The 23,712-nt window shown below is 43.5% G+C and overlaps 1 protein-coding gene across 5 annotated transcripts in view; it reads right to left on the reverse strand.

Annotated features, from left to right (window-relative positions):
- The window catches only part of TGFBR3 (transforming growth factor beta receptor 3), a 260,627-nt gene that overhangs the window by 10,211 nt on the left and 226,704 nt on the right, over positions 1-23,712 (reverse strand). For 4 of the 5 annotated variants that reach the window (XM_053247377.1, XM_053247378.1, XM_053247380.1 and 1 more), the window contains 4 exons: positions 20,187-20,301; positions 14,096-14,137; positions 8,171-8,218; positions 4,566-4,673 (listed from right to left, as the gene is read on the reverse strand). In XM_053247377.1, coding sequence (XP_053103352.1) covers positions 4,566-4,673; positions 8,171-8,218; positions 14,096-14,137; positions 20,187-20,301 — 313 coding nt within the window. The remainder of the gene's footprint in view (positions 1-4,565; positions 4,674-8,170; positions 8,219-14,095; positions 14,138-20,186; positions 20,302-23,712) is intronic. The other variant, XM_053247379.1, reaches the window with a different exon arrangement.

Consider the following 23,712-nt stretch of genomic DNA (forward strand, 5'->3'; position numbering starts at 1 on the left):
ACCATGTAATTTGCATAATATGCAATAAGAGTAAATAATAATATGTATGTAATAACTTGACTTGCACAGTGCTTTTTGAGTGTACAAAACATGTCACATGCATTACAGAAATGTGCACGAATGGCTTGTGCCTGGGCTCGCGGGGCAGGGAGTGGTCATTTGCCATGCTGACCACACCAATGGCCAGTGCCATGCGCATGCCGATGCTGCACAGAGGGACTGGAAAAGCAGTGGGGCATGAAGGAGCAGGTGAGGAGCTCCTTACTGGCTCCTGAAGGGAACTGCTGCTCACCCTATCAAGCCAGCTCGAATGCCAGCGCCCGAGTAGGTTCGGCGCTTCCCAAAGGAGGTGCTCAACCAGCTCATGCACATCCCTAAGGCATAACCCCTGCTAACTGGGCAAAGAGGCACCTTTTAAAGTGGTGATTCTCTTTATTTAGCAGGGGGAGAGTAACTGGCCCTATCCACACCCAGCACGGTACCTCCAGTGACTGTTGCTGGTTTGTGTCTTATGTTTCTTTTTAGAATGTGAGCCCTTTGGGGACAGGGAGCCATCTTATTTATTTATTGTTTCTCTTTGTAAACCGCCCTGAGCTATTTTTGGAAGGGCGGTATAGAAATCATCATCATCATCATCATCATCATCATCATCATCATCATCATCATCTTGATGCAAACCTTACAAAAACCCCTATTAAGGTAAGTAAGTATTGTGATCCCCATATTGTAGTTGGTTCTCAGCTCAGGCTGAGAAGGAGTGGCTTGCCTTAAGCCACCTAGTAAGTTCACGGCAGAGGTGAAATCCGAATGAGAACTTCCTGATTTGTAGCTCTGTCTCTTAGCCACAATGTGATAACAGCCATCATTCTGGCCTGCCTCATTTCAGATGTTACTGGTGTGCCATGAGAGCCCAATTACCGCAACAGTAGCAGCTAAACTGCACGGTTTGGGGGCACTGCTGGACCCATCTCTGCTTCTGGATGCCCAGGCAGTGGCCAGGTGTGCCTTTGCTCAGCTTTGGCTAATGCACCAGCTGCATCCCTTTGGAAAGATGGCAGATTTGGCCATGGTTAGACAGTTAGATTACTGCAATGTGCTCTATGTGGGGCTGCCCTTGAAGATTATGTGGCACCTGTATCTGGTGTAAAATACAGAGGCCAGAGTTTTGTCCAGAGCTACTTGCTATTATGCTATTTCTGAAAAGAGCTGCACTTACTACCAGTTTCCCTTTAAGTCCAATTCAAGGTGCTGGATATCACCTTTAAAGCCCCTTAATATTTAGGTCCTGTATATCTGAAGGACCACCTGTCCCAAATGACAAGATCATCAGACAGGGCTCTGCTCTATCTGCCAGCATTGAGGGAGGCTCAGTTGTGCATATGGGACAGGGCCTTCTCAGTTAGTCTCCTCTAGGCTTTGGAGTGCTCTCCTGAAGGACAGTGACTCTTTGGCATCCTTTGCTGCCTTAAGAGCAGGGCTGCTCAACTTCGGCCCTCCTGCAGATTTTGGCCTACAATTCCCATAATCCCAGGCTATTGGCCACTGTGGCTGGGGATTATGGGAGCTGTAGTTCAAAAACAGCTGGGGGGCCTAAGTTGAGCAGGCCTGCTTAAGAGATATGTACAGACTTGGCTGTTCCGTCAGACCTTCGCTTTATTTTTATTTTTTTGGCTGTTGGTGCTGCTTCTCTGTGTTGTATTTTATTGTTTTATGGGCTGTATGTTAGTTTTTAATTTTTATAGATTTTAGGATTGTTTTTAATGTATTTGTTGTGAACCGCCATGAGATAAATTTGTTATGTAAGGCAATATATAAGTTTAATAATAAAATAACACAAATAATATTGGGGAGGTTTCAGACACATTTTTCTTGGCAGGAGTGGCTCTCGATGACAGTTTGACTTACAGCCTCCTCTGTTTCTAAGGCTGATGGGAGGCAACACATCTAACCAACTATCTAACTCGCAGCCCTGTGAGGTAGCTCATTATTCTTTTCATTTTACAGATAGGACACTGGGCCTAAGAAAGCTGCCTAAGGCAACCCAACAAATGTGTGGCAAAGCTGCTATCTTAACCCCTGTTCCCAAGGTCCACATCCAACATACTTCACACTGGAGGAGATGCCTATTTCTTAGGTTAATATGGCACTTTCGCAAAATGGCCGGGTCCTGTATAAATAAGCTTTAACCCATCTGCATGCAACATGTACTTGGTTATTCACACTTAGGAAGACTGCCAGTACTGTTCCCTGTCCAGGAAGTCTGACTCTTTGCTTTGCTGTTCCCATCTGCCAAATATAATTTGTTGCTTTGTCAGTTTATTTCAATCAGATTCTATTAAACAGAGTCTTCTCAACTTCCAAAGGCTTTTTTTGGAGGTGGGGTGGGGGGGATGCATCTTGTTGATTGGAAGAATGGTCCAAAGACAAAGGAACAAAATCTTCAGACCATCCTCTTGACCGGAAAGGATGGCATGTATGCACAGTGCATTTTAAAACTGCTTGCTTTGTGTTTCAGTTTAAAAACTTATAAAGCTGTTTTTAGCCCTAATTTGCAAGGCTTATTCATGTACCAAAAAACCCTCCAAAACAACCCCAGAGAGGAAGATATTTTCTGCAGCTAGTTTCTGAGAGTTCCCTGAAGCTATATGGCATGATAAAAACTTTGACTTCAAAATGAACCACACAATTTCATAGTATGTACAAAGGCTTGTAGTTGGTGATTATTTTCAGTAATGGAAGTACAAATGCAACAAATCTCTCCTACAAAAGCCCAGTTCCAACATTCCATTATACCAGCTCCAGGTTTCAGGGGACCGTCAGCAAACTGCCCTCCACGGACCCGCTCCTAATTATTCTGCCACCACCCGATGAGGGTTATGGGCACAAAAATGGTCTCAGGAATCACTGGTGGGCCCTTCTAAGGACCCTGGGGTCTCAGAAATGGTGCTGTGCATGGACAAGTTTGATTCTCCATGTCTGTAGTCTATGTCTGTCTGATTCTCCATTTCTGTGGTCACCAGGAGCAGAGAGCTGGACTAGCCTCACCCTAGTGGCTCAGGAAAAGTCGCTCACCTTCTCCATCTTCAATCACTTAAGACAGGAACATAGGAAGTTGCCTTATCCTGAGTAAGACCATTGGTCTGCCTAGCTCAGTATTGTTTACACTGACTGGCAGAGGGCTTCAGGCAGGAGTCTCTCCCAGCCCTACCTGGAGATGCCAAGGAGTGAACCTGGGACTTTCTGCATGCAAACACACAGCTGCTCTTCCACTGAGCTATGGCCTCATCTCCTAAGGGGAATATCTCACAGTCTAATGTGAAGTCACCTATCCAAATGCAAACCAAGGAGGACGCTGCTTAGCAAAGGGGACAATTCATGCTTCCTACCACAAGACCAGTTCTCCTCCCCACAAAGATGATCTGCCTTATTGCTTTAAGAAATAAAAATGAAAAGCTTGCTTGTTCAGTTGAATTGTGGTTTTTTTAAAAAGTCCCCACCATTTAAAAAAGTCCCCAAACCTGATTTGATGGGGAAGACAGGTGAGATCTCTCCTAGTAGTTTTTTGTATTTACTGCAGCCACAGGGAGCTCTGAAAATGATCAGGGCAGCAGAGGGGAGTGGGGAGAGAAAGTGTCCATTCCCATGGGCCATTTCCCTGGTCAAAATCCCCCCCAAATGCATTTTCTTTTTGCAGGAACAAAAAAATCTATAGACCTTGCTAGAAAGTATGATTTTGATTGAAAAAGACGACCTACAGGGAAATAATTAACTACCTCCTCTTTCCATTGCTCTGATCCAGTTCAGAGCCCCCATGGCTGCAGTGAAGAAAAAACAAGGGAGAAAAAACACCCCAGGGGTTACAAATAGGGCCCTTGCAGGGTTTTCTTCTTCCTTCTTAAAGGTCTGTGCATTAATGAGCATTATCTTAGATGTTCAACAAAAACGATTCTTCAGTTGTGAACTGGTTCGGCTGAACCACAAACCGGTTCGGCGGTTTGAGGACGGTGCTAGGGAGGGGGCGGTGAGCGGCACCTTTAAAACTGAGTAGAGCAGATCCTTACCTGCATGCCACTGCTCCATGCAGCTCCCTGCTGCTGCGGCACTCCCCCCAACAGCCTGTATGCAGCTGTGCATCACCAGCATGCACGTGGCCTCTGCACATGCACAAAAGCCATTGGCATGGTCAGCAACACCATGCTGACATCATATATTTGTATAAAATACAAATGATTCTTTCCCCTCCCCTAGAATGTGCTTTGTAGCTATGATTTTATTTATTGTTAAATTTATATACCGCCTTTCATTTTTTGATTTTGCCCTAAATAATCAATAAATGTGGGGTAGAAATATAATTAGAACATATTTACATATCACAGTTGCAATACTACATCAACTCTCCCAGCAGCTAAGGCCCACAGTTGTTAAAGAGAGTAGCTCCGGCATTGCTTTGTCTAGCAAAGTAGCCTAGGATTGTCATTGAAAGGGCTCTTGGTTTCCATACCAAATAAAGGTATTGAGAATTTAAAATGTATTACATAATTGGGGGGGAAACGAGTCAGACTCACCTGTGTGAGAATAGATGAACCATAATGCTCCTGTCAGCAGTGCACCAATCACAAAAGCTGCAAAGGCAATGCCCACAACTGTCATAGTATCCAGGCCATGGAAGACAGCTGTGAAATTGAGAAGAAGAAGAAAATCAACGCTTACATTTGGAATATAGAGCTACATTTTAAATTATTTCTAAACACATAGAAAACAAACAAAAACCACTACCACCACTGCCACTATTTATATAGCACTTTTCAAACAAGTTTCCAGAGTGGTTTACAAAGAAAAATAAAGAATAAATAAATAAGTTGGTTCCCAAAAGTCTCACAATCTAAGAAAGAAACAGAAGATAAACACTAACAATTGCCACTGGAGGGATGCTGTGCTAGGGTTGGACAGAGACAGTTGCTCTCCCCCTACTAAATGTAAGAAAACCACCACTTTATAAAGGTGCATTTTTGCTCAGTTAGCAGGGCTTACAAAAGGTATTTGTTCAAATCATTTCATAATAAGAGCTTGGGACCTAGCTTTCTGCCAGGCCAGATGCAGATGAAAGGGGTGCTGTAGCAAGGGGAAAGCCAAATATCTCCTCCCCTTACCAGAAACAGAGCCACTCCCTCTTTCCTCTCTTTTATGCCCTTGTAACCATTAGGGATGTGCACGAACCTGTTCAGAGGCCCTTTTTACAGGCCTCTGAAAAGGTTCAAACAATGGCCGGTTCAAACGTTCAGCAGGGGTGGGGGGTAGGACTTTAAGGGTGGGGGAGGATGCACTTACCCCTCCCCCTACTTTCCCTCCACCAGTGCTGGAGTTTAGTAAAATGCCTCGGGGTGGCAGCACATCCGGTACTTCTAGCAACTTCTGGGCGGCGGGGAGGTACGCTGCTGCCCCAAGGCATTTTACTAAACTCCAGCGCCATTGGGGGGAAATTGGGGGGAGGGATAAGTGCACCCTCCCCCGCCCTTAAAGTCCTACCCCCCACCCCTTTGAGCCACCATTGCCTGGTTCTGTGCACATCCCTCGTGGCCATGCCCTCTCTCCCCATTCTTGCTGCTTGAAAGCCCATTTCTGATGAGAAAAAGGAGAGGTGCTTGCGGCGGAGCAGGGGAGAGGGGCAGCAAGAGAGACAAGTCACAGCAGTAATGGCAGGGGTGAAGGGAGTGTACCGAGGGAGAGTTTGCTAGGAAGCCACCTTAAAAAGCAGAAGGCTGTGTCTGCTAAACTCTCTGCTTTCTGTATCTGCAGATATGCATATAGGAGGACCTCAATATCTGCGGATTCGTTATCCATGGATTTGCATATCTGCGGTTGGGTAATAGATACCCGACCTCGGCATATGCTAGGAAAAGGGGATGGGACACATCGACCTCACATATCTGCAGGTCGGGGGTGGCCAGAAATGACCGCTGAAGTCATTTCCGGCTACCATTTTGTGTTTAGGAGACTCAAAATGGCTCTGTTTACAATAAGAAGGGGGGAATCAGCTATTTTCAATTGATCTGGGGGCATTCCAGGGCACAGGAGGAGTAGCTAAGTACAGTAGGCAGCTTCACCGCGTGTTTCCCCTCACGAAAATCGATGTTTTGGTGATCTTTTCCCCTGACCGGGAATCTAACCCCCAATTTCGCATTTGCTGCAATGCCTTGATATTTTTGGTTTCTGTATCCACAGTTGTATAATGAAATGGAACCTCTGTGAATATCAAGGTCCTCCTGTTTGTTTGTTTGTTTGTTTATGTAGGTAGGTAGGTAGGTTTCTGGCTAATTCAAAGGGAACAGTGAGCCACAATGATTAACACATTGATAGTGGCACATATCCCATGAGAACAAAGCATGGAAGCAGGATGTCATCTAAAAATGTCTCCATGAGCAACCTGAAGCCAACTCAAGTTTTAGGTTCATGAGGTTTCTTGCGAGTTATCGCTTGTTTTTAGTTTGAAAGGCAAAAATAGCTTACTGTTCTAATTTTAGTAGATTTATTTTTATATCTGCCTGTCCCTTCAGCCTGGGCCTTTGGGGTAGGGTGGGATAAGAATTCAAATAATTAAATAAGTGCCCTGCCAACTTTGCTCCATCTCCTCCGCCCCTTCAGCTTCTTAGTTAGCTGGGGAACGGAAAGGCTGTTAACAGAAAGGCAATGCCAGCTTGAAAGTCAGCAAAAACATAAATAGAAACAATTGCTATCTACATTTGGCAGTTATTTTAATCATGAGAATCAGTTCCAGGCCACACACACACACACACACACACACACACCAACTTCTCTATGGAGTAGGCAGGGCAATTTATATGTGAGAGCATCTGGTTCCTAATGTATTACTCTGAATGTGGGCTAACAACTGCAGCCACTTTCAGTCATTCTGGTCTTTTCTGCCTTTCACAGAGGGGCATTTACATGATCTGCTCCTAGCTGCATTGCTTAATTTCTTTTAAGATTTAACTGCAGATGTAACATATCCTATATCATAAAAGGCTAAAGTGTGCAGCCGTGCTGCCCATGTCTTTTTGGGCCATTCTAGGCATGCGCGGAGCGCATGCCCAGATTGGCCCCAAAAGATACGGCCGCCCAGACATGGGCGGCCATGTTGGAGCAGGAGAAGCGGAGAAGAGTGCTGGCGAGGCGGCGGCGGAGCAACATCTATACCCACGGTGAGCTGCGGCAGCCTCCCCTTCTCCACTCTCCCCGTCGGGACTTGGGCTCCAAGAGCAGCACCCCCCCCACTAGGGCCCGTTATTAAAATGGGCTTACAAATACTAGTCTATTATAATAGAGTATCGAGAAATGGGGACTTGGGTTCAGTCAGCAAAGTATATAGCTATGTTTAGTGCTGATGAAGAAACCAGAGGCTTTATAGGCCTTCTCTGCAAAGAGAAAGCTCTGTTGCCACCTCTAGATTGACAGCGGGGGTGCAAAACAGCATAAGGACAAGGTTCGCCCAGGATCTTCCAGCTGCAAAACCCTGCTTCCTTCAGTGCATACAGACTTCCTTCAGTGTGCCTCTCAAACATATTTGTTTGCTACATTTATATCACACGGGTTCTCTCAGAGTGCCAGGTTAGGGCCTCACTACGCATTACACACATATAAGTGTACCACACCCCTCTCCCCTGCCTTCCAGGAAAAGCTACTGGGATCTTGGTGATTTGGAGTAGTGAAGTGGTGGGGAAGGAAGGGGTTAGCCATTACCACCTTCCCTGTTCCAAACTGCGCCCTCACAGAGTACCTTTTCATGAAAAATGAAAGACTATCAGGCTTCAGTTAGAAATGTTTACATGTAGTGTACAGCTGGGCCAGGGCTGCACAACTTCGGATCTCCTGCTGCTTCTCGACTACAACTCCCATCGTCCCCAGCCACAGTGGCCAGTAGTCAGGGATTAAGGGAGTTGCAGTTCAATGTCTGCAGCCTTGAGTTATGTCCTTAGCCTCAGAACAACTCTACAAAACCCAAGGCCACACAGGAAACCACCTAGTTAAGTAGCAATTTGGACCTGAGCATCACATGCCCATGCCCAGGGTTTCCCAAACCCCCGTCTCCAGATTTAAGGTGATTATCAGTCCAATACATTTTTAAAAATGCTCTGGTGTGCTCGTTTGGAACAGACAAGCTCATGCAACTTACGTGGTGAGCCTTCAGGAGGTTTTGACTTGGAAGGAGTTTTATCTGTTGCTAAAGAGAGAGAGAGAGAGAGAGAGAGAGAGAGAGAGAGAGAGAGAGATGCATGTTACTTGTTTCAGCAGAATTTTATAAGCTACTTCAGCAATCCCTATGCAGCGTCTGTAATATATTAGTAGGAAATCCAGCTGAACTGATGAAACCTGGGTAAGTGTGTAAAGAAGAAAATAAATTTCTTTCTTAACTATAGCCCTCTGAGGATTAGTCCATGCATGTGTGCATGCAGCAGGGTGTTACATGGATTTACCAACCGCTGTCCAAGCATCCCGGCCCATCTGTCATTGACTCTCTCCGGCCATCACCCTTCTATTCCTTAGCCTGGTTTCTTCTTCCAGCTGACGATGGATTTGGGACCACCATCATCTTACTCATTTCCTGTCTGCAACAGCAGAAGTCTCCTGTGCTTTGTCTTTTCTAAGCATAATGGGTTTTATGCAATGCTCCATACTTATGGTCTCACCACAGAGAATAAGGGATTGCACAGAGGGCTGTTCATAAGGAAAACATGGACGCATCATGCCTTGAAGCGCTGCCCCCTTGCTCAACGTGATCCAGTAGCAGCAGTGTGACAACTGTTCAAATAAGCTTTGTTGCAGCCTAAGCTTATTCACTTAAAATGGGGGGGGAGCACCCAACACAATCCCCCCAAACCATTTTTGTAATGATTGAGACAGAGTGAATGTACTTCAAAAGAAAAGAAAGATTCCCTGAAGTGAAAGAATGAAGAAGGTAGTCACGTATTATATTTGGCAGCCCTTTGCTTTTTAAATGGCTACTTCAGCACTAGTGTGGAAAGGCAAGGAAATGCTTATCTCAGGGGAAGAAAACAAACTTTGAAACCTTGTTAAAAAGGCCCAGGTGTGGGGGGAGGGAGTAGTTTTCTTTTTAACTGATGTGGTGGACTCTGCTCAGTAGGTGCCCATCCTAGTGACACAATGACTTGAAACAGCCAATGACACTGCTGGTAGCATGAGGAATGGGGAGATTAAGGGTTTGCAAGCAATTTTGACTTTTTGGCTAAGTGTTTGCAGGACTGGTTTCCCCAATGACAGAGGCACTATCTGAAGGGAAGGTATCTACATTTGCTGCAAAGGGTTACAAGGGCATCTAAATGAGCCCTAACGGTTGCCAATGCACCGAAGTCACTATAAACAACATACGCTTTTATAACATGTACATGACATAATTATGTACTACTTGTGTAGCCTCCAATATCCCTTAACGTGCATTTCTCACCAGTGCACTGTACAGAGTGATACGCTTAAATGAAGGGGACCTACAAAAAGTGCATTGTTTAAAGAAATCTATTGATCCACTCTGACTAATGGTCAAAGACTTCTAAACATGTATCCAGTTCCATTGGGATCTGCTTCAATAAAACAATGGGCTGAGCTTGCAGAAACTAACACTGTAAAATAATACAACTTGGGAAAGTGTATTTTCCTCTAGACACATGGCCATACAACCCTATCACTACTAATGGGAGTTAGTATGTGCGTGGCGTATGGAAGGGAGAACAGACTTTCTGAACTGGACATTCTGTTCTGTCTCTCTATCTGTAGAGCCTACAAGCTTCCTTCTTTGGCTTCTGGTGCACATCTAACAGGAATGGATCCAATAATATGGTTTGCAACAATACACACTAAAGCACGCCTGTTTTGCATCAGAGTAAATGATAAGCAATGTCTTGAAGATGTAAATGCTCTTATTTTGTAGGTTACTAGAATTTATTTTCAAAGCCTTTCAAATGTGCTGTTAGGGCTCAGTGGATGTTAACCTCAAGAAAAGGACCTCCTGATTCATGCTGGCGAAACCAGATGCTAACAAAGACACATTGTCCATGTACTATTGCCTATTATGCAGGACCTCTCAACAATTCTGGGCAACATTCCACCAAACATCCCTTAATTCATCTAGGCTGCCCTCAATGCACAACACTCTCTATCACATTACAGTAATCCCTCGACCTACGAACTACTCGACATCCGATGTTTTCGAGTTACGAGCGACAAAAAAGACCGGAAGTAGTTGCCGGTTTAGATTCAGCTTACTCGACCTACGAATTTTTAGATGCGGTCTCCTCAACTTACGAATGTTTCCAGACTTCCGTGGTGCGCTCTTCGACTTATGAAAATTTCGACCTCCGAACGTGCGTTCGGAATGGATTAATTATGTAAGTCGAGGGACCACTGTACAGACTTTATCTAGCTACAACATACTCAGGAACTAGATTCCTTGAGGAATCAGAACTCCGAGTGATCAATTCCTATTAATCCATCAGTGGATTGTTCTAGTCACTGAAATCAGTGGAAGATGGCAGAAAAGTGCCAGAAAGACCCAAAGCAGCATGCAGTTTTAATTGTACTGTTTGGAAATGAAATATTTATGAGTTAACCACAGTGGATTCATTTGCGTTAAGGGGGAAAAAAAGCTGCAACACTCCTCCCAGCCTTATACAGTTAAACAGAAACAGTTGTTCCTCAAGTCCCCCAAGCAATGCTCTATGGTATACCATAAAGTACTTAAACGCCAAAAAAGCACGCTCTGCAGGACTGAGGTTAAAGGATTTTTGATCCGCAGCTTTTGAATCTCCCTGGAAAGCATTCCAGAATTTCAAATAGTCTTTGCATGCAAGTGAAAGATTTTGATCTCTGAGGGAAGCCAGCTGAAACCCTCTAATTAAAGTGGCATGTGAACACCAAACAAGAGCAGGCTAGGCCAATGTTTATTTAGAGGTTTTAAAAATAAGCAAAAATGTGCATCCCTGCTGTTGTTGTCAGAGGGGCTCAGGGAAAGATATTTTGCACATGCAACTGTATTGTTAGCTGAACTCTCTCAGCTTTTGCCATATATCTACTGCACTGGGTTTTACAGGACATAACTGACACTTTGAACTGGGCCTGGAATGAATCTGGAAGCCAGTACAGATCCAACAGTAGGGGAGTTGCATGATCCCAGTACTGGGCACCCAAAAATGATCTTGCCGCAGCATTTTGGATCAGCTGCACTTTCCAAACACTTTTCATAGGCAGTCCCAAGTGCAGTGCATTACATTACAGAAGTGCAATCTAGAGGTGACTAGGAAAGGAGAGACAATGGCCAGATTGATTTCCTCTAGGAAAGGGCACAGCTGGTGCACAAGTTGAAGCTGTGCTAAAGCACTCCTAGACACATCAACTACCTGGATGTTCAGGAGCACATCCAAACTGCAAACCTACTCCTAGAGGGAGGACAACCTCCTAGAGGGAGGACAACAGCTCATGAGAACCCCAAATCCACAATCCCAGAAAATTAGAATATTACATGAAACCAATAAAACAAGGATTGTAAATAGAACAATATCAGACCTCTGAAAAGTATAAGCATGCATATGCATTCAGTACTTGGTTTGGGCCCCTTTTGCAGCAATTACTGCCTCAATGCAGCAATTACTGCCTCAATGCAACTAGGAAAGGAGAGACAATGGCCAGATTGATTTCCTCTAGGAAAGGGCACAGCTGGTGCACAAGTTGAAGCTGTGCTAAAGCACTCCTGGACACATCAACTACCTGGATGTTCAGGAGCACATCCAAACTGCAAACCTACTCCTAGAGGGAGGACAACCTCAGCAAGAAGAGGTTGTATCCCCTTAACCCAGTATTAGATTGCCTCCTGATCTTCTGATGGTTACCCGCATCCAATCCACCACGATTTTCAAACACTGATTCAGAGCATCTATTGCTTCCCTGGCTCCAGATAGAAAAGAGAGGCAGAGCTGGCTGTCATCTGCCTACTGATGGCACCCCCAGTCCAAATCTCCAGACAACCTGTCCCAGTGGCTTCAAGTAGATGTTAAACATGATGAGGGACAGAATAGAATCCTCTGAGATACATTATCCCTATACTGGGCACTCGAAAATGGTCTTGCCACAGCATTGTGGCTGGGGGTGATGGGAATCCTGGGAATCCAAAATTGGCAACCCCTTTCCATACACAGCCATCTAGACAGTTCACCATACAGACTTTCTGTGGAAGTGATGCATTTCCTAGAAATTACTTGTTCCACTCTTGTTGTGTATACAGGTGAAACTCGAAAAATTAGAATATCGTGCAAAAGTTCAATAATTTCAGTAATGCAAATTAAAAGGTGAAACTGATATATGAGATAGACGCATTACATGCAAAGCGAGATAAGTCAAGCCTTAATTTGTTATAATTGTGATGATCATGGCATACAGCTCATGAGAACCCCAAATCCACAATCCCAGAAAATTAGAATATTACATGAAACCAATAAAACAAGGATTGTAAATAGAACAATATCGGACCTCTGAAAAGTATAAGCATGCATATGTATTCAGTACTTGGTTTGGGCCCCTTTTGCAGCAATTACTGCCTCAATGCAGCGTGGCATGGATGCTATCAGCCTGTGGCACTGCTGAGGTGTTTTGGAAGACCAGGATGCTTCAATAGTGGCCTTCAGCTCTTCTGCATTGTTTGGTCTCATGTCTCTCATCATTCTCTTGGCAATGCCCCATAGATTCTCTATGGGGTTCAGGTCAGGCGAGTTTGCTGGCCAATCAAGCACAGTAATCCCATGGTCACTGAACCAGGTTTTGGTACTTTTGGCAGTGTGGGCAGGTGCCAAGTCCTGCTGGAAAATGAAGTCAGCATCCCCATACAGCTCGTCTGCGGAGGGAAGCATGAAGTGCTCCAAAATCTCCTGATAGACAGCTGCGTTGACCCTGGACTTAATGAAGCACAGTGGACCAACACCAGCAGATGACATGGCTCCCCAAATCAACACAGACTGTGGAAACTTCACACTGGACTTCAAGCATCTTGCATTGTGTGCCTCTCCATTCTTCCTCCAGACTCTGGGTCCTTAGTTTCCAAATGAGATGCAAAAGTTGCTCTCATCAGAAAAGAGGACTTTGGGCCACTGAGCAACAGACCAGTTCTTTTTTTCTTGAGCCCAGGTAAGACGCTTCTGACATTGTTTGTTGTTCAGGAGCGGCTTGACAAGAGGAATACGACATTTGAAGCCCATGTCCAGGATCCGTCTGTGTGTGGTGGCTCCTGATGCATTAACTCCAGCCTCAGTCCACTCCTTGTGAAAGTCCCCAACACTTTTGAATGGCCTTTTCCTGACAATCCTCTCCAGGCTGCGGTCATCCCTGCTGCTTGTGCACCTTTTTCTTCCACACTTTCCCCTTCCACATAACTTTCTATTAATGTGCTTTGCTACAGCACTTTGGGAACATCCAACTTCTTTTGCAATTACCTTTTGAGGCTTTCCCTCCTTATGGAGGGTGTCAATGATGGTTTTCTGCACAACTGTCAAGTCAGCAGTCTTTCCCATGATTGTGATTCCTAATGAACCAGACTGAGAGACCATTTAAAGGCTCAGGAACCCTTTGCAGGTGTTATGGATTGATTAGCTGATTGGAGTGGGACACCTGGAGCCTAGACTGCTGAACCTTTTCACAATATTCTAATTTTCTGGGATTGTGGATTTGGGGTTCTCATGAGCTGTACGCCATGATCATCACAATTATAACAAATTAAGGCTTGACTTATCTTGCTTTGCATGTAATGTGTCTATCTCATATATCAGTTTCACCTTTTAATTTGCATTACTGAAATTAATGAATTTTTGCACGATATTCTAATTTTTCGAGTTTCACCTGTAGTTCCATTGCTACATATCAGCAGGATCAGCAGGTGTGATAATATCATAGTAGCAATTACATTCCACTCCAGGTTGTTTAAACATGAATGGCTGATCAATTCAAAGATTTAGGGCGATTCTCAGTCCAACACATTTAAAAACAAAACAAAAGAAAATGCTCTTGTGTTTTTATTTGGAACAGACAAGCATGTGCAACTTACGTAGTAGGCCTTCAGGAGGTTTTGAACTAGAAGGTGGTTTACCTATTAATAAAAAAGAGGGTAGGGGGAGAGAGAGGATTAATACTTGTTTCAACAGAATTTATTACTCCTGTCAGCAGTGCACCAATCATGAAGATTGCAAAAGCAATGCCCACAATTGTCTTGGTTCCAGGTCATGGAAGACAGCTGTGAAATGAAGGGGAAAAATAATTTTACAGATTAAAAACCACAGGATTGAGCAGCCAGGCCACAGCACCATCTTCTAGGACCTAGCCTCCAGACAGGACTGGAACCAATGCAGTACTAAAATCTGCAGTTCTTCCTCAGTAAGGTGGCCCCGAAGGATACCATTCCTAAAAGTCATTTAGAGGTCCAACAGAGTTTGCCCTGTTTAGCTCCTAGCATAGGTTGTTAGGGGGTGACCAATGCAGTCTCTGTCCTAAAACCAGATAAGAAATCAGACTGGAAAGGCCCAAAACAATCAGTCTCATCCAGGAAACCCTAATGTTGGACTGTCACGGTCTACTGGAACACCTTGCCCATGGATAGCAACTTAGAGATTGGTTGATAGTTATTTCACACAGTAGGGTCTCAGTGGGTTAATAGTGGTCTGCTCAGAGCCTCCTTCAAAGGAGCTGGAACAACACCTTCTTTTAATGAGGCATTCACAGTCTTCTGGACTCATTTGGTCAGGTCTCCCCTGGCTGCCAAGATGGGTAAGGGTCAAGAGAGAACCTGGTTGGTTGTAACATCCAGGGATCCTGCCCCCATCCTCAGGATGAACAAACTGGCTGACATTCTAACTAAAGAAGTGGCAGCATGCAAGGAAGATAGGCCCACACTGCAGAAGGTGCAGTGTACAGCAGCACAACGTGTGCAGAGTGGGTGGATGTTTTTCACCAATCTCTACATCTCCAGAAATGTGTAATGCCACCCAAAATATGTCCCTGACGGCTACGTGACCATCAGGAACATATTTTTGGGTGGCACAGGGTATTTGGGGAGGGGGGAAGCAGAGACTGTCAAAATCCCACCCCCTACGCTCTGCACTGAAGTGCTAAAAGCACCCTGAGAGCTGGCCATGTCTTCCTGGCATGCTGCCTGGCATGCTGCAACCCTTAGTTAGGATGTCAGTCACTGAAAATAACTCATAATAGCTGTATAAGCATTTGTCAAAGTTACCTCAACAGGACCTATTTTCAACATGGAGTCCAAGTCAGAATGGATGCAAATGACTTTGCGGATCAACAATTTCCACCTTGAGATGTAATAAGCCCCTCACTACTTAGAAAAACTCCACTGACAGACACTGAGCAGATGCAATGGCAGTGGCAAAGTAAGATTTCTTCACCACTGACGCCACCACAGAGCAGGCTCGAAAATGGGCTCTAGCCTGTATTCATTTGAATTCATCACAAGTTTTCCTCTGCTGTCATTCTAATCATTATCTTTGCCATTCTACCATCCTTAGCTCATTAGAAGATGTTCACAACTAATCAAAACCTGGCAGCGTGGTCACAACTTAGCTCACTACTGAAATAATTTACTAAAGAGGACTCAGATTACTTCAGCAGACCCACACTTTTAGAAGAATAGCCTTCACATAAAAGCTTAATCTGAATTGTCCACAGATTCTGTGGAAAATAACGTTCTTGGTATTTGGCTGAGGTTTCTGAATGGTAAACGATCACACTTGTAATATTTATAAAACTGACACAAGCCTATGGCTCCAAGGGAAATACAATATTTATCCATCAGTGTTTCAAATCTCTGGCAAGTGGAGCTAAAAGTAAATTAGTAGTTAGAATATGTCATGATGACTTTAAAAAATAAAAAAGAGGAAGACAGAACACCATGTCAAGGAAAATGAAGTGCCTTTACTACAAACCTTTCTTCAGTTCTATCCACACAAGTGTGTTTTTGCCTATCAGAAATACTGAAGACTAACTATATTCAAGGAAGAAAACTTCTAGAGTTGGAGTGGAATTTATGAGAGAAATCATGTCTCAAAATCATGTATTCTGTTCTTGTGAAAGAAACCTTGAATGAATGCATGCATGCTTTATTATGGTCACTGACCCAACATCAGAGAAACAAACAAAACAAAATAAATATAGTACAAGTAATGCAAAACACCGATACTCAAATCAGCTCAGACCTGATCTTATATGTGGCCGCACAAAATTTGGCCACATACAGTGCTGCAGATACACAGCGATCAGCTAATTAAAAGGTGATAAAGCCTTGGTATCAATCACACTAAAATAGCTACTGAAATCAATAATGGATGCATTAGTTTCTCCATAATCTTCTGTATATGAGGATGATGTCATAATTCATTTCCAGTCCTAAGGATGAACTACTTTCTCTTCAGACAATTTCACATTTAGAACACAGTGGCTGACATCCTGACTAAGTTTCTCAATAGTATTACTCAGGAATTGCTCTAGAGGACTAATAAGTTTCAATAGGACATCCACTAGTAAATTTAGTCAGGTTGTCAGTCAATATTGGTGGTTGTGTACGTGTGTTTTTAAGAGATCTTAAGGGAAGTAATAGCACCAAGAAGTACTCAATTCTGGGCATTACATTTCACAATAAATACTGTGATTGCACTCTTTTAACATGCCCTAGAACAGGGTATCAGCAAATATTCTAGACAAAACGTCTAGGACTTTCAAGCCCCAAATGGGTAATAGATAAAGTGCAAAAAACTAAAAGTCATTAAAGTCTTGGATCTATTGTTGTCTAAAATAATCTAACGTGGTGTCAGCTACTCTGAACTGATGTTCTGAGCCCAGCCCAGCTAGTAGTAAAGATGAGGAGTATTTTCAACATTCCACCATTATAAGCACTGAACATTTTTTTGCTTATAAAGTCAGAAGTATCCACCTAATCATATGCACATCAGCTAGGGGACAGGCAACACCATCCCTCCAACCTTGGTGCAAATCCGTTGCAAAATGGCTGAGATACAGCAGTTTACGTTTTTAAATCCTAAAAAGGGTTTTCAAAAGTGTTGGCTACATTTCTTAAACACAGATAATGAGGTGCTTCACATAATTAGCGTGAAGTACCTCGAGGTGGTCTGTGGGGAGCGCGGGCTTAGCCCACAGAGCCCTGGGCAGCCACATGACTACCAGCTCCATCATGGAGCGGTGGGGGCTGTGGGGATTGGGGGCCGTCCCAGGATGTCCCGTGTGAGTGTGTGGGGCGTTCTGGGGGACCCCTGAGCCCGGGAGGCTGCTTGTAGAGTCCCGGTCAGGGGTCTACTTTTGTGTTGCTGCGCACTGCAGCGGCACGTGAGCAGAAAAACAAGGTTAACAGAGCACTCTGTTAAGCTCTTTTAAGGGGAGGGGGAATTAGGCAGGCTAGCCGCCTTGGAACCACTGGGCTCGCTCGTGAGCCCGGTGGTTCTGACAATCACCAGGAATGGGCTAGGCTCCCTTAGCCCACTTTCTGGTGATCATCAGAATAGCTTCAACATATATTTTTTAAATGTTTGATGTCTTTTTAGAACAACCCCCACCACCCAAATCCAGGTCCATACTGGACTGGTGCTTTTTGCCGGTTTGAAACAATAAAAAACATGTACCCACACTTTGCCTTGGTCTTTCAGTTGGGCATTGGGCTGGGAAGGGATGCATCCAGGCAGACATTTAACAGGTACAGTTTCCCTAATTACTTCCTAGATATGGCCCTGATAAATTTCTGCTTGATGCATCTCTGATCAAGGCAAAGTGTGGGTGCATGGAGCCTCATTTCTAAAGCCATCATCATATACCAGACTGTACAAAGTCTTTACAGCTTATATTGTGCGGAAATTAAGGTGGGCACCTTAACGTGCAATTTCCATTCCTTTTAGAGTACAAGTGAAAATGTAAAGCATCTTAACTCTCATCTTAAACGTTTTTGGATTACTGGATTTTATTTAGTTATCCCTGCTAACTGAACAAAGTGGTGGTTCGCTTATATTTAGCATGGGGAGAGCAACTGGCTGTATCTAACCCTAACATGACATTTCTCCAGTGGTAGCTGCTGGTCTACCTTGAGTTTCTTTTTAGATTATGAGTCCTTTTGGGACAGGAACCCACCATTAATTTATTTAATTTCATTCATTCATTCATTCATTCATTCATTCATTCATTCAATGCAAACTGCTTTGAGAGCTTTTGTTGAAAAGTGGCATATAAATATTTGTAGTGGTTGTAGTGGTAGTAACACAATGTTCACACATCAGCTTCTGAAAACAGCTTCAGAACCATTGTTTTATTCATATACATCTTTATGCATATTTAACTTATTAATTATGCTTTTAAAATAACTTTTAATTTGAACTTGATACTGATTGTGGTTTTTAACCTGACTTTTAACTTGTTTACTCAATTTGGTTTATTTTATTATTTTTATTGTATACTGTATCTATTTTATTGTTGTGAGCCGCCCTGAGCAGTAGTGTACTGGAGGGGCAGGATATAAATATTTTAAATAAAATAAATACAATTAATTAATTAATCAATCAATTGATTAATACAGTTTATCCACTAAGATTTCTCAAGCCAGGTGACAACCCTAGCTGGCCTCTATATTCAAGACAAGCAAACTTCATTGGAGAAAAGTTATAGGATGAAACAAAACAGGAGATGTGATAGTTAAATTGTGCTGCTAAAATAACAACATTGACCTCAGACCTCAATGTATGAAGCCCAGGTAGAAGGGTCCCACATTCCTACAGCACAGTGGGAGCACATTAGGGAAGCAAGTGGAGGCTGAAGAAGTTTTAACACGAAGCAAGAGGAATCAGTCCCTGAACTATCTAGAGAAGACCAACAATGGTAAAAAGGAAAAGAAAAAAGTCCAAGGATACTGAAATACGGGCTGAAGTAAGCACTTTGGCTTAATGTTTCCCCCCCCTATTTTGAGGCCACAACCACCATGGAGAACAGCAAGAATGCTTTAAAAATATATCATTATTTGCCTGTTATCTCCTGCAACTCCACAGGCTAGAAATCAGCGAAGGCTCTGCATGAGCAGCCTCGTGGGAAATGGACGTGCAGAATGAACGCACCCGAGACCAATAAAGCATCTATACGCTGTAACTGTCACCACTCATACACAATGGCTTGGATCCAGAGCTACTTTAGGCATGGCCAAAGGCGCACATAGTGAGATGTATTACTTTCTTTTTCTTGGAAGAGCAGGCTCGCATCCTACATCTCAAACTGCTTCTGAAAGTCCCCACAGGTTGAAAAGCAGCTTGTTACATGTCATGTGGGTGACTGGAGTTGGAGAAAAACGAATCCAATCAACCAACCCAGGACCTGTGTATTTAGTTTTGGGGTTATTTTGGGTCCAGGCATATGGGCTTCCTGGCAGAGCGACCCCTAATGTCCCCCTCTGGCTGCCATTGTTAGCAGAAGCAGATCATCATTGTTTTTAAAAAGCATATCTCTTTCAGAGGTCTCTTTTCCTACAGGCAGCAGAGGACAAATTAATGAAACCATCCACACTTCCATTTTCCATAAGGATGGTAAATTGGTTCATATAACAATTCAAAATGTAAGATGAAAAACTAATGAAACATTCCAGGAGTTCGTCTCTTTCCAATAATGATCTACATGGCTAGTTCAGCCATCTTCATCTATCTCCCCAATTTATTAAAAATATACCATTCTTTAATATTTGCAATATGTTGGAAGTTCCACTGTAATGATGCTGCTTAAATAAATATTTACAACCACAAAAAGAAAGATAGATAGAAAGAAAGTATACAGCCTTCAGTGCCTAAACAATAATCAACTGCTAGAGTAATTGGAGAGAATGATTTAATGCTTACAAATCACATATTGTTCTATACCATCAGAAATGCATTCCTTTCCCACTGCCTAGCCAAGCAAGGTTTTCATAGAAGGTAGATAAAAGAACAAATAAATACTCAAATACATGCTCAAAGATTACAGTGTCTTGTACCCCATAAACAATAAAACACCATTAGAATATGAAACCATATACTGTATATATGCCTAGAGGCATGTTTGTACAATTGAAGTGAAATGCACTCCTATTAACAGATTCAAAATGGATCCAGTACCTGGTTTCTCTTTAGTTATCACAGCAAGGGGTTTGGTGAAGGTTTTCTTATTCTGCATCATGGCCAAGATCATATCAACAGTGAGAGAGGTACAGGCTTCATCAGGAGGGATGCACTGCAGGAAAGAAACCACATGTGGTTCGTGAGATCAGGGACACACTTAAAACATTTAAAGTATCAGAGCAGCTGCACAGCTGCCTCATTATCAGCAGCACTCAGTGATGTTTGCTGAGCAGAGAACAGACCATTATCAAAAACCCAAGTCATCCGAAACATATCCCATGAAAGCATCCCCAGCTGCATTTCAAGATGTAAACTTTGAAGCTCTTCATATGATACGTGTTAAGAGCTTCGGGAAGGTCTGTGAGGAGAGCGGGTTTTCCTGACTCTCCCCACAGACAATCTCTTACCATTCTCCCAGCAGCTCTGGGGTTTGGGTGCAGGCAAGCCCCCAGAGCCCCAATAATGCATCCTGTGAATGCGTGGTGCATTACTGTGAGCCCCCCTCCCCCTGAGTGTGCCCACCACTGACACACGATGAGTTAAACCTGAGTTGAGCGGCGGGCTACTTAAAAGGCTTCGCCGTCACAGCTCCTGGCAGTTCTGACATGCAGCAAAAACCAGGCTGGGCTTCCCTAGCCCGGTTTTCGCTGCTCGTGAGAACAGCATCATAGTATTGGTACTGAGATTACTTGAAATATCCAACAAGCATCAAGGTTGCATAGGTTCCCTTCTCTGCAATGCCAGGGCAATGTAATGTTGTGTGACACTGTTCTAGAGAAGCCATTTGCATGCCCAGTTCTAAGTCTGTAAGATCCAGTTCAGATGTTGGACTTGCCATGGGGATCAGCATTGCTGTGTAAAGCCCCCTTTCCCTCTTCTAAATTCATTGTGGGGGTCCCTGTCTTTGCCAGCTAAAGCCGTTTATATGGATTACCAGCAGCAAAAGTCAAGGAGGTTATTCACACAATCAAAAACTGTTCCACCCAAGTCTGGAAGCTGTGAGGGCTACCAGTTTTTGGTTGCGTGGAAGCAAGGCTGGAGGAAAACCTGGGGACCTTTTTCTCCTACTTTACTTCCACACAATTACTTCTACCCAGGTTTTCCTCATACCTTGCTTCCACACAACCACAAATTGGGAGAACACACAACTCCTAAACCTGGGCAAAACAGGTGAATGACCTCAACATCACAATTCATGTGATGAGTTGCACACTAAACGATACCGTGAAACTTCAGTGATCATCTAGAACAGGGTTTCTCAACGTGTGGGTCCCCAGATGTTATTGGACTTCAACTCCCATAATCCCCAGCCCCAGTGGCCTTTGGTTGAGAATTATGGGAGTTGAAGTCCAATTACATCTGGGGACCCACACGTTGAGAATCCCTGATCTAGAACAACTATAAGGCCAGGTTCACATAGGACAGAACTGGTGGTTTGGCCAAGTCACTGCAGGCTCAAGTGCATGTGCAAGCCCTATTTCCGATCTTGGGAAAGATATGCTGACATCGGACGTGTCGTCTGAACCCACCAATTTCGATAAATTCTATCCTACTTGAGGCATGGAGCCCAACATCTGTCCTATACTCCAAATCTAAGTTACTGATTTTGGGTTCCGTGCCCCAACTAGGGTAGAATATGCCAAAATTGGTGGGTTCATACGACATGCCCAATTTCAGCATATCCCTCCCGAGACCAGGAGTAGGGATTGTGTTCACTCAGGGCTGTGGTGAGTGGGCTGAACTGTCGGTTCTTTGCTATGTGTAAATGCAGCCTAAGACTGATGTCTAAGAATGCTTATTTGTAAAAGGTAGATAATTTGTTTTCCTATCTGTAATTAAAATTTTCCATTATCTATAAAAATTGCAGTAAAGAATGCTGGAAAATGATCACTTTCTTCTTCAGAACAAAAATTTTTTTTGCCCTATATAGCTATGCTGAATTTTTCCATACAATGAATATGCTATGTCAATAGAAGATAAGCTATAAAAAGGATGCAGAAAAGAAGCTTGAATGTTCATTTATTTCCCTTCACAATTCTTCTAAGGCAGGTCAACCTAATAATTCACACATGGAGATTCAAAAACAATAGCATTATTATTTCTCAGCAGGATCTTGAAAATTAATGCTAACACATTGTTTACAACTAATGCTATGAGCACTGAATAGCATAGATAAATCTGGACCACTCCCAAAGTGGAAAGCAATTTCTGTTTACCACCTGTAGCCATTTAGTGGGAAATGTACATCATGCTGTCAGGAGCCACAAACCTTCTCACTAGGAAAACTCAATAAATATTCTAACTCCCACTGCTATTATTTGCAATCATTCATAAATACTTTAGTCAAGTACACATACTCATGAATTTATGTGACTGAACTTCCTGTAGATTTTGGAGGAAGGAGGAATACATTTTTATTGATATCTAAAATCCCCATAAATATATACAACAGTTACAGTTTACCCTGAATGGCAGCAGCCACCATATGTGATGAAGAACTCACATACTGAATAAGTAAATGAGCTGTGAGCGTGGAAATTCTTGGTTCAAATTTTATGAGAGTCACGAGCTCACTGGCTGCCCTAAGGAAAGCATCCCCCTAGCTAAGCAGGGTCTGCTCTGGTTTGCATTTGCATGGGAGACTACATATGAGCACTGTAAGATATTCCCCTTGGGGGAAGGGGCCACTCTGGGAAGAGCAGAAGGTTTCAAGTTCCCTCCCTGGCATCTCCAAGACAGGGCTGAGAGAGATTCCTGCCTGCAGCCTTGGAGAAGCTTCTGCCAGTCTGTGTAAACAATACTGAGCTAGATGGACCAATGGTCTGACTCAGTATATGGCAGCTTCCTAATAATGTCACAGCCTCAGCTCCTCATCTATATTATGGCGATAATACTACTGTCCTCCTTTACATGCTTATAGAGCATCTAGGAAAAGCAAGCGCTGTATTGTAAGCCAATATTGAAGAGCCCCTGGTGGCGCAGTGGTAAAACTGCCGCCCTGTAACCAGAAGGTTACAAGTTCGATCCTGACCAGGGGCTCAAGGTTGACTTAGCCTTCCATCCTTCCGAGGTCGGTAAAATGAGTACCCAGAATGTTGGGGGGCAATATGCTAAATCATTGTAAACCGCTTAGAGAGCTTCCAGCTATAGAGCGGTATATAAATGTAAGTGCTATTGCTATTGCTATTGCTAATATTCTATATCTACAGCAGCAACCAATGCCTAGCAAGGGCTATACATTTGTTTTGAAATGCTTCCCAGCTGTTACATTCCCACTGTAAAAACGTGCAATAAAAGTTAGATTTCTCCCAAAGCAGGTTTTTCTGAACTAGTCGACATGCCTTCAGGAAGTTAAGGAAGTCAGACAAAGTCAAGCTATTGAGGCTATTCTCACACGTGGTGGAAACGGGGCTAAGGGAGCCCAGCCTGGTTTCCATCGTGCATGTGAACCATGTGGCTCCCAGCAGCAAGCCCACTTAATCCCCACTGTAAACGAGGTTAGTGGACCGAGTGCGCCACTAAC

Source organism: Hemicordylus capensis, chromosome 4 (assembly GCF_027244095.1).
Source record: "Hemicordylus capensis ecotype Gifberg chromosome 4, rHemCap1.1.pri, whole genome shotgun sequence".
Classification (NCBI taxonomy): domain Eukaryota; kingdom Metazoa; phylum Chordata; class Lepidosauria; order Squamata; family Cordylidae; genus Hemicordylus; species Hemicordylus capensis.